The sequence below is a fragment of the Natrix helvetica genome, assembly GCF_964273705.1.
Source record: "Natrix helvetica genome assembly, chromosome: 7".
NCBI lineage: Eukaryota > Metazoa > Chordata > Lepidosauria > Squamata > Natricidae > Natrix > Natrix helvetica.
Window position 1 is genome coordinate 75,074,877 of NC_138558.1, and position 13,015 is coordinate 75,087,891.

At 46.0% G+C, this 13,015-nt stretch overlaps 2 protein-coding genes across 6 annotated transcripts in view; one reads left to right on the plus strand and one right to left on the minus strand.

Annotated features, from left to right (window-relative positions):
• Positions 1-5,175, plus strand: part of GUF1 (GTP binding elongation factor GUF1) — a 48,239-nt gene extending 43,064 nt beyond the window's left edge. For all 4 annotated transcript variants that reach the window (XM_081958983.1, XM_081958984.1, XM_081958985.1 and 1 more), the window contains 3 exons: positions 446-565; positions 1,802-1,838; positions 2,631-5,175. In XM_081958983.1, the coding sequence (XP_081815109.1) occupies positions 446-565; positions 1,802-1,838; positions 2,631-2,768 (295 nt within the window). In that variant the 3' untranslated portion in view covers positions 2,769-5,175. The remainder of the gene's footprint in view (positions 1-445; positions 566-1,801; positions 1,839-2,630) is intronic.
• On the minus strand, positions 4,887-13,015 carry GNPDA2 (glucosamine-6-phosphate deaminase 2). Of its 2 annotated transcripts, none has more exons than XM_081959028.1 (7): positions 12,928-13,015; positions 10,783-10,950; positions 9,804-9,905; positions 8,971-9,153; positions 7,232-7,416; positions 5,929-6,103; positions 4,887-5,418 (listed from the first exon to the last, which is right to left on the minus strand). In XM_081959028.1, exons 2-7 carry the CDS (start codon positions 10,904-10,906, stop codon positions 5,357-5,359), a joined length of 831 nt encoding a protein of 276 aa, XP_081815154.1. In that variant the 5' UTR covers positions 10,907-10,950; positions 12,928-13,015; the 3' UTR covers positions 4,887-5,356. The 2 variants fall into 2 exon arrangements, with proteins under 2 accessions (XP_081815154.1, XP_081815155.1); XM_081959029.1 differs by lacking the exon at positions 12,928-13,015 and adding an exon at positions 12,167-12,187.

Below are 13,015 nucleotides of genomic sequence, written 5' to 3' on the forward strand. Positions count from 1 at the left end.
CCTTCGTCTGGCCGCTCTGCCCATGCGCACACTGGGAACAGGCTCCAGCTGTTCTTCTGCCTCACTGATGTCTGACTCCGAAGGCAGTTGATAACTGGCATAGGGCTCTGGCCCCCTCTCTGCCTCCAACACAGAGCCCTCATCAGAGCCTTCCCCAGACTCCAGGACTGGCCCAGGTTCCTCCCCAACCTCCTCACTGTCCGAATCTGCTGCCAGCTCTGCTGATGGGCCACAACGGTTAAGCGAGTTATGGTTGAGAGGAGTAAAATCTTGCAAGATTCTGTCTATTGCATTCTAGCAAATCCAAGAACTGAAACCGGGCGGGGATATTTTTTTACCATCGTTCTTGGTCTTAACCTGAAGCTCTGTTCCTGATGTCCACTGTTGATGTCCTCTGGGATAAGACCCAGGGCTGACCCGTTTTTACTTCTCTTTTCTTTCTCAGAGAGAAAGCCTACTCTGTTGGTAAATCCATGTGCGAGCGATTAAGGGACCTCATCCCACGACAAATGTTTGAAATTGCGATCCAGGCAGCTCTCGGCAACAAAGTAATTGCAAGAGAAACGTAAGTTGTTATTCTCAACATGGTTTTAAATGACAGCCTTTTCTTTTCAGTTCTTCTAGCAAATTTTTTTTTTAAAAGCGGCTACTTCCCCTCGACTTACAACAGCTCACTTAGTGGCCATTTGAAGTTACAACGGCACTGAAAAAATAGTTTTTTTTCACACTTACGACCGTTGTCACATCCCCGGGGTTATGAGATCCATTTTCGCAACCTCACAAGCAAAGTCCAGGATGAAGCCAGATTTGCTTAACGACCGCGTTACTCATTTAACAACTGCAGTGATTCACTTAACAAGCATTACACTCGAATGCTTGACAACTGACTCACACTTATGACGGCCTTGCAGCGTCCGGGGTTCATGCGATCCCCTTTCGCGACCTTCCGACGAGCAAAGTCAAGGGTGGAGCCAGATTCGCTTAACGACGGCATTACTCATTTAACAACTGCAGTGATTCACTTAACAAAGGCGACAGGAAAAGTCGTAAAATGGAGGCACAACTGAGTTAACCAATTTCTCACTTAGCATCAATTTTGATCGTTAAGTCGAGGTCTACCTTTATAATCCTAGTTTCTAAAGTGGGCGTTTGAGATTGGAAATTAATTAATTAAATTTGGCCTTTAAGGAAATGTGTCCTTTCAAAAAAAATAGGTGGAATGTATAGTTGGTCCTCAACTTATAACACTTCATTTAGTGACTGATTATATTATATATACTATATCCAATTGTATGCATGGCACCAGAGCCTAGAGGTGGAGCTCTCGACTCAACAATCAGGAGGCTGTGAGTTTGATCCTAGGTAGCGGCAGATATTTCTCTCTCTGGGCACAGTGAATAATTGTCTGCTGAGAACTCCATGTAGGTGTCAGGAAGGGCATCCGGCCAGTAAAGGCTCGGCTCCATTCAGTCGCCCCAATTCCAACCCAATACAATGCATGGTTTAAAAAAAAGAGAGAAAATCCAAATATTGTATTCCAGTAGCATGAAAATGGGAACTTTAAAAAAACTTAAAATTTTAAATAAATAAAACTTTAAATGAAATAAAATAAAGATTAATTTTTAAGTAGCTGCTCAGTGCCAAGAGCATTATCAATTGGATTTGATTTCTCAGCCTTTCCTATTGCAAAAAAGATTTAAAAGAACACAATTAGCAACGACTCGCTGCTTCAGAACTTCAAATTGCGGAGTACTTTGTATTATCCTTTTAAAATGCAACTCCAGTTCACTTTATTTTCCAGGGTGAAAGCTTTTAGAAAGGATGTGCTGGCAAAATGTGTAAGTATTATTTCCCCCCCGTTTTCACGAGTCTTAGTATTTCATTTTTTTAAAAAAATCTTCTTAGTGTAAATTAGCCGCTTCTTTTTTTTTTCCTAAGTAAGGTTTTTATCCACTTCATTTAAAGTTTGAACCTGGGTTAAATTCACCTGGTGTGTTTGATATAATTCTCTCTGTTTTTAACTTGTTTTTTTATTATTTAGGATAATAGCAATGCAGGGGGGTGGGGAATATCAACATCGACTACTATTTTTCTGGTTACTATTGTGAATTATTAATTTCGGAATGAGAGGTCCTTGGTGCTCTCTCAGCTTGTTTCCTTGAAGACATTTCATTACCAAAGTAGGCAACACCATCAGTGTTAGAAGGGAGTGGGGTGTGTGGAGAGGAGGAGGAGGAAAGGATTATGGGGTCCTTGGTGCTCTCTGAGCTTGGTGGTTTTCTTGCAGACGTTTTATTACCCAACTAGGTAACATCATCAGTTAGAAGGGAGTGGGGTGTGTGGAGAGGAAGGGCGGGGGAAGGACTGTGTGGTCCTTGGTGCTCTCTTTTCTTGAAGACGTTTCAGGACCCAAACTAGGTAACATCATCAGTGCTGGAACAGAGTGGGGTTTCCTTCGGGTGTTCTCTTCTAAGCACTGATGTTGTAACCTAGCTGGGTCATGAAACGTCTGCAAGAAAACCATCAAGCTCAGAGAGCACCAAGGACCCCCCTCATTTCATCTTTGGGCTACAAATATTCTCCTTTATTGGTATTAACCCAAAAACTTTTTTCTGTTCTTTGTTCAACAGTACGGAGGCGACATTACAAGGAAAATGAAGCTTTTGAAGAGGCAGGCCGAAGGGAAGAAGAAGATGAGGAGAATTGGGAACGTGGAAGTGCCAAAGGACGCGTTTATCAAAGTTCTCAAGAAACAGCTGGACAAATAGCTTGCTTCCAGCTGTTTGCAGTTGAGCCAGCTGTTTACAAACCGAGGATTATCTTGAATTGGATCTCATCTGTTCCGTGTACAGATGTGGCACCATTCTAATGGACCCATCCAACAAAGCAGCAAAACTAAAAATCTAAAATACAGTTTAGCGTCTTGAGAGCATTGCAGCCAATTTTTGATGCCTATTCACCTTTTTCCATATTTGATTACAGTCCGCGTCTTGGCATTCGCAAGCCCTTGGCTACACTAGATTAAAAGAAACCTGGGTACAAATAAGAGTTCTCCTCAATTTACGACTACAATCATCATCATTTAACGAACCTGTAATCCCTTGCAGGGCGGAGTCTGGGCAACTGAATGGAGCTAGCAGTGTTTTTTTTTTTTACTGGCCGGATGCTCTTCGTGTCGCCAATGCGGAGTTTTGTTCAGCTAATATATTCTCATCATGCCGAGAGAGAAATATCTGCCTCTAACCTAGGATCAAACTCACAGCCTCCTGATCGAGGCGAGAGCTCTACTTCTAGGCCACCGCACCACTCAATTTACGACTACAACGGAGTCCAAACTTTCTCTTGTGAAATGAGGGAGTTTTGTCCCATTTTGCGACCTTTCTTGGCACAGATAAGTGACTCACTGAAGTCATTAAGTAACAGTTGTTAAGGGACTCCAACTTTCCTGTTGATTCCTTCTTGGTCAGATCCAATTTGAACAGCTGTTTTGCCAATTCTTTCTCCTGGTGGCTGCTTAGCTTCAGCAACGGCTTCCTTTTGGGGTCCTAAGGAGCCCGGGCGGGCGGGCGAGGAGTGGCTGGGAGGGGAGGGGCGAGTAGAGGCTGGCGAGGTTCCCCTCGATGTGAGTGACATCAAATTGGCCATGCCCATCCAGTCACATGACCACCTAGCCACACCCACCCAGCCAGTCATTAGGCAGATCATATTAGCGGTCTGCAGGATTTAAAATTATGAATTTAGTGGTCCCTGAGGTCTGAAAGGTTGGGGGACCCCTGGTCAAACAATGGCATTTGTTCAGGGGAGAGAAAATGATTATATTAATCACACATTCTTCCTGCTTTCTCCACTCCCACAATTCCCGCAACGTTTTGAAGAACTGGGTGGAAAATAACAAAAGAGTAAGACTTTGACCCAAATCCCCCCCAGAAATTGGGAGGCTGAATCCTCAGCCGTTTCTTCCGATTTATCCCCAAAATGGGAAACCAAATCCAGAAAACTCCCCCCACAGTGAAGTGGGGGGGATCCCATCAGGAAATCTTTCCCATCTTCCTTTAAAAACGCAAGACGCTTTAAAAATGCTATATGCCTCTTTACTTTCGCTAAAATCATAAGGAGTGTGGCTTAGGAGATTGTAAGAGTTGCACTTGGCATTCAAAATATATATATATATTCCATTGGCGTTTCTGGAAAGAATAAGATTGCAAAACAGCCCAAATGATCCAAACCCCACCCCCACCCCTTCAAACGAGTGTTGTAGCAGGAATAAATATCCGTTTAAGATATATTTAAGATGGAAAGAAAAGAAAGAAGGACAGTGGAAAGGAAGAAAGGACAAGGAAAGGAGAAAGAGGGAGGGAGAGAAAAAATGGGAGGGGAAAAGAAAGAAAAAAGGAAAGGAAAGGGAGGGAGGGAGGGAGGGAGAGAGAAAGAAAAAGGAAGGGAAAGAAAGGAAGGAAAAGAGAAAGGAAAGAAGGAGAAGAAGGGGATTAGGAAGAAGGGACAAGGAAAAGAAGGGGAAAAGAAAAAAGGGAGGGATGGAGAGAGAAAAAGGGAAAGAAAGGAAGGAAAAGTGAGAAAGGAAAGGGGGGAAAGGGAAAGAAAGGAAGAAGGAACAAGGAAAGGGAAGGAGAAAAAAAAGGGGGAAAGAAAAAGAAGAAGAGAGGAAAAGAAAGTGGGAAAGGAAAGAAGGAAAAGAAAAAGAAATGAAGGGGGGGAAAGAAAATAAAAAGGAAGGAAGGATGGAAGAGAGCACAAGCTGTCTCTTCAGAAACTTTTCAAAAAAGTACAATTGCTTATAAGACGGTTGCTGAGATGTGGGTGTAAACATATCTAATTTGTAAAGTCCCTGCTTCTCTGTTAACAATCCCTGTCCAGGGGCCAAGATCTAAAGCAGCAAAGAAGTGTTTTTATTCCAGTCACCGAGCTACAAAAAAAGGCCAGATGGCCATAACAAGGTTATCAAAGCCGCCTTCCCACATAATTAAAAAATAGATGGAAGCGAAATTACAGTGCTGCACCTTCCCCTGGGGTCTTTTTTTTAACACATTCTGCAAAGACCCCCCGCCAAAACGTTAAATTCTCCCCCTGGGCAGCTGGTTTAAGCGTCTCCTCTTTACCCTGAATTGTTGCATCGTTTCAGACCCTGTAAATATGCAAAAGTAGGCAAAAAAAGGCTTTTGACAGTGTCGAGAGGAATGTTACACATATTTTGCACCATGAGGAAAACAAACCACAAGCCCTGGGTTTCAAAAGATCCTCGGTTTTAGCCAATGTTCACCATTTTCCCTAGCAGTGGTCCTCCCCAAAACACACAGCCAGGGTCCTCCCCACAATGACGCCAGCGTGGTCCTGTCCATCAATTTTGCTCCTTCATGCTGTGTAGAGGTTCCACCAGCTTGTTGTGCACGTGCATTAAACCTTGAGGATAAAAAAAAACCCGAATCTCCATTAGTCATATTGCTAGTTAACATTATTTCATTCGTTACACGTAATACAACTGAGCCCAAAATGTACGTTGCTAAGCGAGACATTGGTTAAGCAAGTCTTTTGTTGTTAAGTATGGATCCCTGCAGTTTTTAAGTCAGTCACACGGTTGTTAAGTGAATCTGGCTTTGCTCATTGGCAGGTCGCATACGTAAATCACACGACCATAGACACGCGGCAATGGTCGTAAGTGTGAAAAACGGCGCTAAGTCAAATACTGAAAGACCCTGAAATACTGTCAACCTTACTTATTTTCTCTAGATCAGTGTTTCTCAACCTTGAGAACTTGAAGATGTCTGGATTTCAATTCCCAGAATTCCCCAGCCAGCGAATGCTGGCTGGGGAATTCTGGGAGTTGAAGTCCGGACATCTTCAAGTTGCCAAGATTGAGAAGCACTGCCCTAAATCATCCATGCCCGTTTCCTCCAAGAGGAGGACACTCACCTTTGAAATACTTCACCGTTTTAACGCGGAGTTCTAACGTGGCGTCTTCGTCACAGACGAAGATAGTATGGGGGTGCTGTTGAAAGGCAGACACGGTCCACATGTGGTTGACCCCTTCTTCGATTGCCTTGTATAAGGCGAAGGCTTTGTGTGCCCCCGTGATGAGGATCATGACCTGAGAGACCAAGCACAAACGGAGCAGAGTCAAGCCAACGCCCATGAAAGCAGCTGCCTCAATCGCAACAGAAGATATACTAAGCCCAGAGCTGTCCAACCGTGGCAACTTTGAAGACTTGTGGACTTCAACTCCCAGGAATTCTGGGAGTTGAAGTCCACAAGTCACAAAGGGGCCCTATGGTTCCCCACCTCTGACGTAGAGATTTAGCATTGGGCTAAATCGAGTGGTGCAGTGGCCTAGAGGTGGAGCTCTCACCTCACCATCAGGAGGCTGTGAGTTCGAGTCTAGGTAGAGGCAGATATTTCTCTCTCTGGGCACAATGAGAATAGAGCTGCTGAACTGTTCTCCCCTAGGCTTCCCAAGAGCACAAAGCAAACTCCTGGTCCCGACAAAAAACCCTTTGATTAATTGGCTGTGAATTCTGCTCATTCACATCCAGCAAAGTCTTTCGAGGGAGGATTTACAGTCACAGACCTTATCTTGCTTGGAGAGCTGCCAGGCCGATCTCTGCAAAACTTGGCAAGGAGTCTCGGAGAGTCACGGACCAATTAAGCGAACGAACTGTCTCCTGCAAGCTCCACTCCCTTTTCGCTCCTCTTTTATTTCCTCTGGGGAGGGTCCCTTCACCATCCACCTGTGGCCTTCTCCCAGGTCGACCCCTGTTCTTTAGCTGTCCCCTTCATTTGGCAACTCTGCACATGCGCACCCTGGGAACAGGCTCCAGCTGTTCTTCTGCCTCACTGATGTCTGACTCTGAAGGCAGCTGATAACCGGCATACGGCCCTGGCCCCCTCTCTGCCTCCAACACAGAGCCCTCATCCGAGCCTTCCCCAGACTCCAGGACTGGCCCATCTTCCTCCCCAACCTCCTCACCATCCGAATCTGCTGCCAGCTCTGCTGGCCACAACATGAACAAAACTCCACATTGGTGACAGGGAAGGGCATCCGGCCATCAAAACACTCCACTAGCTCTATTCAGTTGCCCAGACTCCACCCCACAAGGGATTATGGGCTCATTAAATGACGATTTATAATACACTAATTCTAAAGGGCGTGACTTATATATAGCACTCCAGTTTTCGGATACATTAAAAAAAATGCAAGTATAAAGACATATGTTCTTACTTCCCGCGCATCCATGACCGTTCCCACGCCGACTGTCAACGCCATAGTTGGAACCTTCGATAAATCGCCATCAAAGTATTTTGCGTTCGCCAGAATGGTGTCCATGGCGAGCGTTTTCAATCTCGTTCTCGACACCAAACTGGATCCCGGCTCGTTGAAAGCGATGTGACCATCTGGCCCAATGCCTTGGAAAAACCACAAACGACAAAACCACACCCTTGATTGTGAACACTCTGATACAGGGAGTCCTCGACTTACAACCCACAACGGAGCCCAAAGTTTCAGGGGCTAAGTGAGACCATTGGTTAAGTGAGACCTGCCCGGTTTTCTTACCGCCGTTGTTAAGTGGATCGCTGCAATTTGTTAAGTGAGTAACCTGGTTGTTCAGCGAATCTGGCTTCCCCCCCCCCTGACTTTGCATGTCATGGGACCCTGGGACGCTGCAACCGTCGTAAATACGAGTCAGTTGCCAAGCCTCTGAATTTTGATCAGGTGACTGTGGCAACGTCACAAAAATCATGTGGAGAACAATGCTAAGTCACTTTTTCCGGCACCATTGTAACTTGGAACAGTCACTAAATGAAGGTGGCCTAGAGGTGGCGCTCTCGCCTCACAATCAGGAGGCTGTGAGTTCAATCCTAGGTAGAGGCAGAAATTTCTCTCTCTGGGCATAATGAGAATATATCTGCCGAATAAAACTCCACATTGGCAACAGGGAAGGGCATCCGGCCATTAAATCTTGTTGTTGTTAGTTGCAAAGTCATGTCTGACCCATCGCGAACCCATGGATCACGTTCCTCCAGGCCTTCCTGTCCTCTACTGTCTCCCGGAGGCCATTGAAGCTCACGTCGGCTGCTTCAGTGACTCCATCCAGCCACCTCCTTCTCTGCCGTCCCCTTCTTCTTCTTCTTTTGCCCTCCATCGTTCCCAGCATGAGGCTCTTCTCCAGGGAGTCCTTCTCCCTTCTCATCAGGTGGCCAAAGTCTTTGAGTTTCCTCTTCAGGATCTGGCCTTCCAAAGAGCAGCCAGGGTTGATCTCCTCTAGGACTGACTGGTTGGATGGCCTTGCAGTCCAAGGGACTCAATGCAGGAGTCTTCTTCTCCAGCACCAGAGCTCAAAGACCTCCATTCTTTGGCGCTCAGCCTTCCTTAAGGTCCAACCTTCACAGCCAAACATTGCAACTGGGAAAACCATCACCTTGGTTAGATGCACTTTTGTTGGCAGGGGGATGTCTCTGCTTTTTAGGATGCTGTCTAGATTTGCCATCGCTTTCCTCCCCGGGAGCAAGCCTCTTTTGATTTCTTGGCTGCAGTCCCCCATCTGCGATGACCTTGGAGCCCAGGAAAATAAAATCTGTCACTCCCTCCATTTCTTCCCCATCTATTTGCCAGGAAAATAAAATCTGTCACTCCCTCCATTTCTTCCCCATCTATTTGCCAGGAATTGAGAGGGCCGGATGCCACAATCTTAGTTTTCTTAATGTTGAGTTTCAAGCCAACTTTTGCACTCTCCTCCTTCACCCGCATCAAGAGGCTTAGCGCGGGGCAAACTCACTTGACAAGTGTCTCACTTAGCAACATAAACATTGGCTCAAGTCTGGCCATAAGTCTAAGACTACCCTGTATTATTTTATTCCTCATTGAATGATACTTAAATAGCACCTTGTGCTATTTGGATTACTCACTAATAGTTTCCATTTTTATTTTTATTTTGGCTTAATAACCCCGAAAAAACTCACCTCCAACAAACAGCTCGATCCCTCCAGCTTCTTCTATTTTCTTTTCAAAGGCGTCGCACTCGGCTTTCAGATCCAGCGCGTTCCCGTCGAGAATGTGAGCGTGGCTTGGATCTATATCAATATGCTTAAAAAAATTGTTCCACATGTAAGAATGGTAGCTTTCTGGATGATCCCTCGGAAGTCCTGGAACCAAAGCAGATCGGTTTAATTTCCTGGAACCCCCAAAAGAAAATTTAAAGGGACATGGAATGGATTGAAGCATGCAACTCCGTCCAATGTGGAATTAACACCGGTATTTGGGGAAGGATTTGGGTCTGGCTAGTCTAAGGAAATGGGACGCCCCCTAGATGAGCACCGCCCCCTAGAGCAGGGGTGTCCAAACTTGGGAACTTTTAAGACTTGTGGACTTCAACTCCCAGAATTCCCCAGCCAGGGAATCTTTACCTTTAACTTTTTTAGTATAGGGAAAAGAAGGACTAGGTGGGACATGATAGCAGTATTCTAATATTTGAGGAGCTGTCACAAAGAGGAGGGGCTGAACTTATTCTCCAAAGCACCTGAGGGCAGGACAAGAAGCAATGGATGGAAACTAATCAAGGACAGAAGCAACCTGGAATTAAGGAGAAATTTCCTGACAGTGAGAACAATTAAGCAGTGGAACAGCTTGCCACCAGAAGTTGTGAATGCTACAACACTGGAAGTTTCTAAGAAGAGACTGGACAGACACTTAAACTGAAATGGCCTAGTGTAACCTGCTTGAGCAGGGGGCTGGACTAGAAGACCTCCAAGGTCCCCTCCAATCCTGATTCTGACAGACAGCGACAACAACTTACCTACGTATTCATCCATGTTGAATGTCTTCACATATTTAAAAGAGAGATCTCCCCTTTTGTGATATTCTATCAGCTTCCGGTAGCATCCCAAGGGTGTGCTTCCTGCATCAAGCAAATGGTTTCATTATGCACTAAGACAAATATTTTGTAATTCGAATTGCAAAAGGTGGGACGGACGCAGGTCCACTTATAATTACCGCATTTTTTCGATTTTTATTCGGAGTACAAAACTGTCCTGGGGTCTAGTTGTTCTGGTGTGCAGGGCCCTCTAGCAGAGATGCCGGACCTTTTTGTAAACACGTGCCAAAATTTTGTGTGCATGCGTGATAGTGCCCGCTCACATGCCCCACACCCACAATGCAATGCACCCCACCCACTTGCGCATGCCCAGGGGGCCAACCGGAAGTGTGGAAACGATCCGTTTTTGGCTTCCAGGGGACCGGGAAACATTTCCACACTTCCGATTGGCCCGTTGGGCCCGCTTTTTGTCCTTCCCAGACCCCGGAGGCTTTCCTGAAGCCTGGGAAGGGCGAAAACAGCTTCCCCCAGCCCTCCAGGTGGCCGAAAATGTGAGGGGGATGTGAGGGGGTCTGTAAATATTTTCACAGCCCTCTTTCTGACAGGCGTAGTATACAGATAACTCAACGAAAGGGCCTGTATACTGCACGAATCAACGCATGATTTAGTTCCTAAATTTACTCCAGGTTTTACTCACGAGAGAAAAGCACCAGGTGAATGAAATCTAGCCACTAAACCCAACTAAACCATTAATTCCTCCTTATCTTCAAGAGCAAAAATATAGAACGGAGACAGACAGACAGATGCACAGAAGGCAGAGGAGAGGAGAGCAATGGAAATCTATGGGCCGGTCCTTGGAACGGAAGAGCCACCACTGCTAGCGAAGCACCACGCTAGCTCTAGGGATCAAAGGCAGAACAAAATATAGAACAGAGACAGACAGACAGACAAGGGACTTTACCTGTCGGTAAGCCAAGGGTGAAATATCGGCTTTCGTTAGGTTTGAACTGAACGATGCGGTTGCAGATGTATTTTGCAGCCCATTCGCTCGCCAAATCATAGTTTTCTAGGATTACAAGCCTCATGCTGTTGTGAAACAGCTGTCCCGAAGCAACACACACAACGGAAGCTGTGGGAGAACCCAAGCAAGACGGTTATTCAAGCAAGCATGTTTTGGCAGAGACAACACTCCTGTTGTGGCCTGTCGACCACCGGCCCCTCCAGCAACCGACTCGGAGGAGGCGTGGGAGTCAGAGTCAGCATCAGGGCAACCTGGGAGCTCCGAGGGGGAAGAGGGAATGGAGCTATCAGAGAGGGGAGGGAAAGGAGGGGAGCCTGGGCCGTCTGTCAGCCCTCAGATGGAGAGTCAACAGCCCCCAGGTCTGGAGGTGGCTGATGAGGAAGAGGAGGAACAGCTGGACTCAGTGCCTGACACACAGATGCGCAGAAGGCAGAGGAGAGGAGAACTGTGGAAATCTATGGGCCGGTCCTTGAGACGGAAGAGCCACCGCTGCTAGCGAAGCCCCACCCTAGCTCGGGGGATAAAGGGCAGAGGGTGGAGATGAATAGATGTGGCAGAGGAGAGGAGAGCAATGGAAATCTATGGGCTGGTCCTTGGGACGGAACAGCCACTGCTGCTAGTAAAGCTCCACCCTAGCAATATGTAAATTTATTTATTTTTCCATAACCACTCTTATTAATCTTACAGTATGTCATCTGGGTACAATTTTTGTGTCATCATATTTAGCATTTATCTCATTCTTATTATATTCTTATCTTTCCATTCACCGTTACATTTCAATTGCCTATTAATTCGACTCCTCCCCTATAATTCTGTTTTCTGTCCCAATGTATTCAGTTTTCTATTTGTTTTTGTCTAAATTCATTTTCTGACCGTCATAAATATGAGACAGTTGCCAAGCGTCTCAATTTCGATCACATGCCCATGGAGGGGCTCCACTGGTCGTAACTGTGTAAAATGGTCATAAGTCACCTTTTTTTAAGTCTCCTTGTAACTCTGAACAGTCACCAAATAACCTGTTGTAATTCAAGGACTTGCTAACTTAATAGCTGCAGTAAATCGCTTAGCAACTGTGGCAAGAAAAAGTTGTAGAATGAGATAAAACTCACTTAACAATTCATTCACTTAGCAACATAAATGTTGGCCTAATTTCGGTCATAAGTCTCCCAAATTATGAAACTAGGTGTCTGAATAATTTTTTTTTCCTAGAACAAAACAGAAGCTTCATATGGATGAGGTGTGAATTTCCTTCCTCTTTTTAAAACTTAGCAATAAATATCACGTTTAAAAAGGCTGCAGCTTCTGTAACAGAATAGAAACATACCAGAAGGGATACAACTTTCAAACTAGACATCACATCTGTCAAAAAAACATGGCACCCACTGCAGGAAAAGATAATTCATCCAGAGTTGGAAGGGACTTTGGAGGTCATCTAGTTCAACCCCCTGCCCAAGCAGGAGAGACCCTACACCGTTTCTGACAGAGGACAGCCCAGTCTCTTCTTGAAAGTCTCCAGCGATGAAGCTCTCACAACTTCTAAATAGCAGGATAATAACAGAATAACAGAGTTGGAAGGGACCTTGTAGATCATCTAGTCCAACCCCATGCCCAAGCAGAAGACCCTACACCATTTCTGACAGTCCAATCTTTTCTTAAAAGCTTCCAGGGATGAAGTTCCCACAACTTCCAAAGGCAACTTCTGTTCCATGGGTTGATTGTTCTCACTGTCAGAAAATTCCTCGGTTCCAGGTTGCTTCTCTCTTTGGTTAGTTTCCATCCATTGCTTCTTGCCCTTCCCTTCAGCTGCTTTGGAAAATAGCTTGACCTCCCTCCTCTCTCTGACAGCCCCTCAAATATTGGACCACTGCTGGTTCTTTTCACTGGACCAGCCATGCCCGGTTTCTGCAACCCTTCATCCATTAACCCACCTACCCATCCGCTCACCAAGTCCCCGCCAGGATTTCCAAGCTTCTCCGCCCGCCCGCCGCTTGCATTAAGGATGCTTATAAAAGCCCAGTCACGCTCTCACCACTCCACCCCAATAAAAGAAAACCCCCGCAACCCCGCCGCCTCTCGGAGGCTCACCTGCCCGGGGAAATCCTGCAAGGGAGGGCGGGGCCAAGACTTCCGGGATGAGCCCCGCCCACTCCAGCTCCCGCGGCTTTGCGTCCGC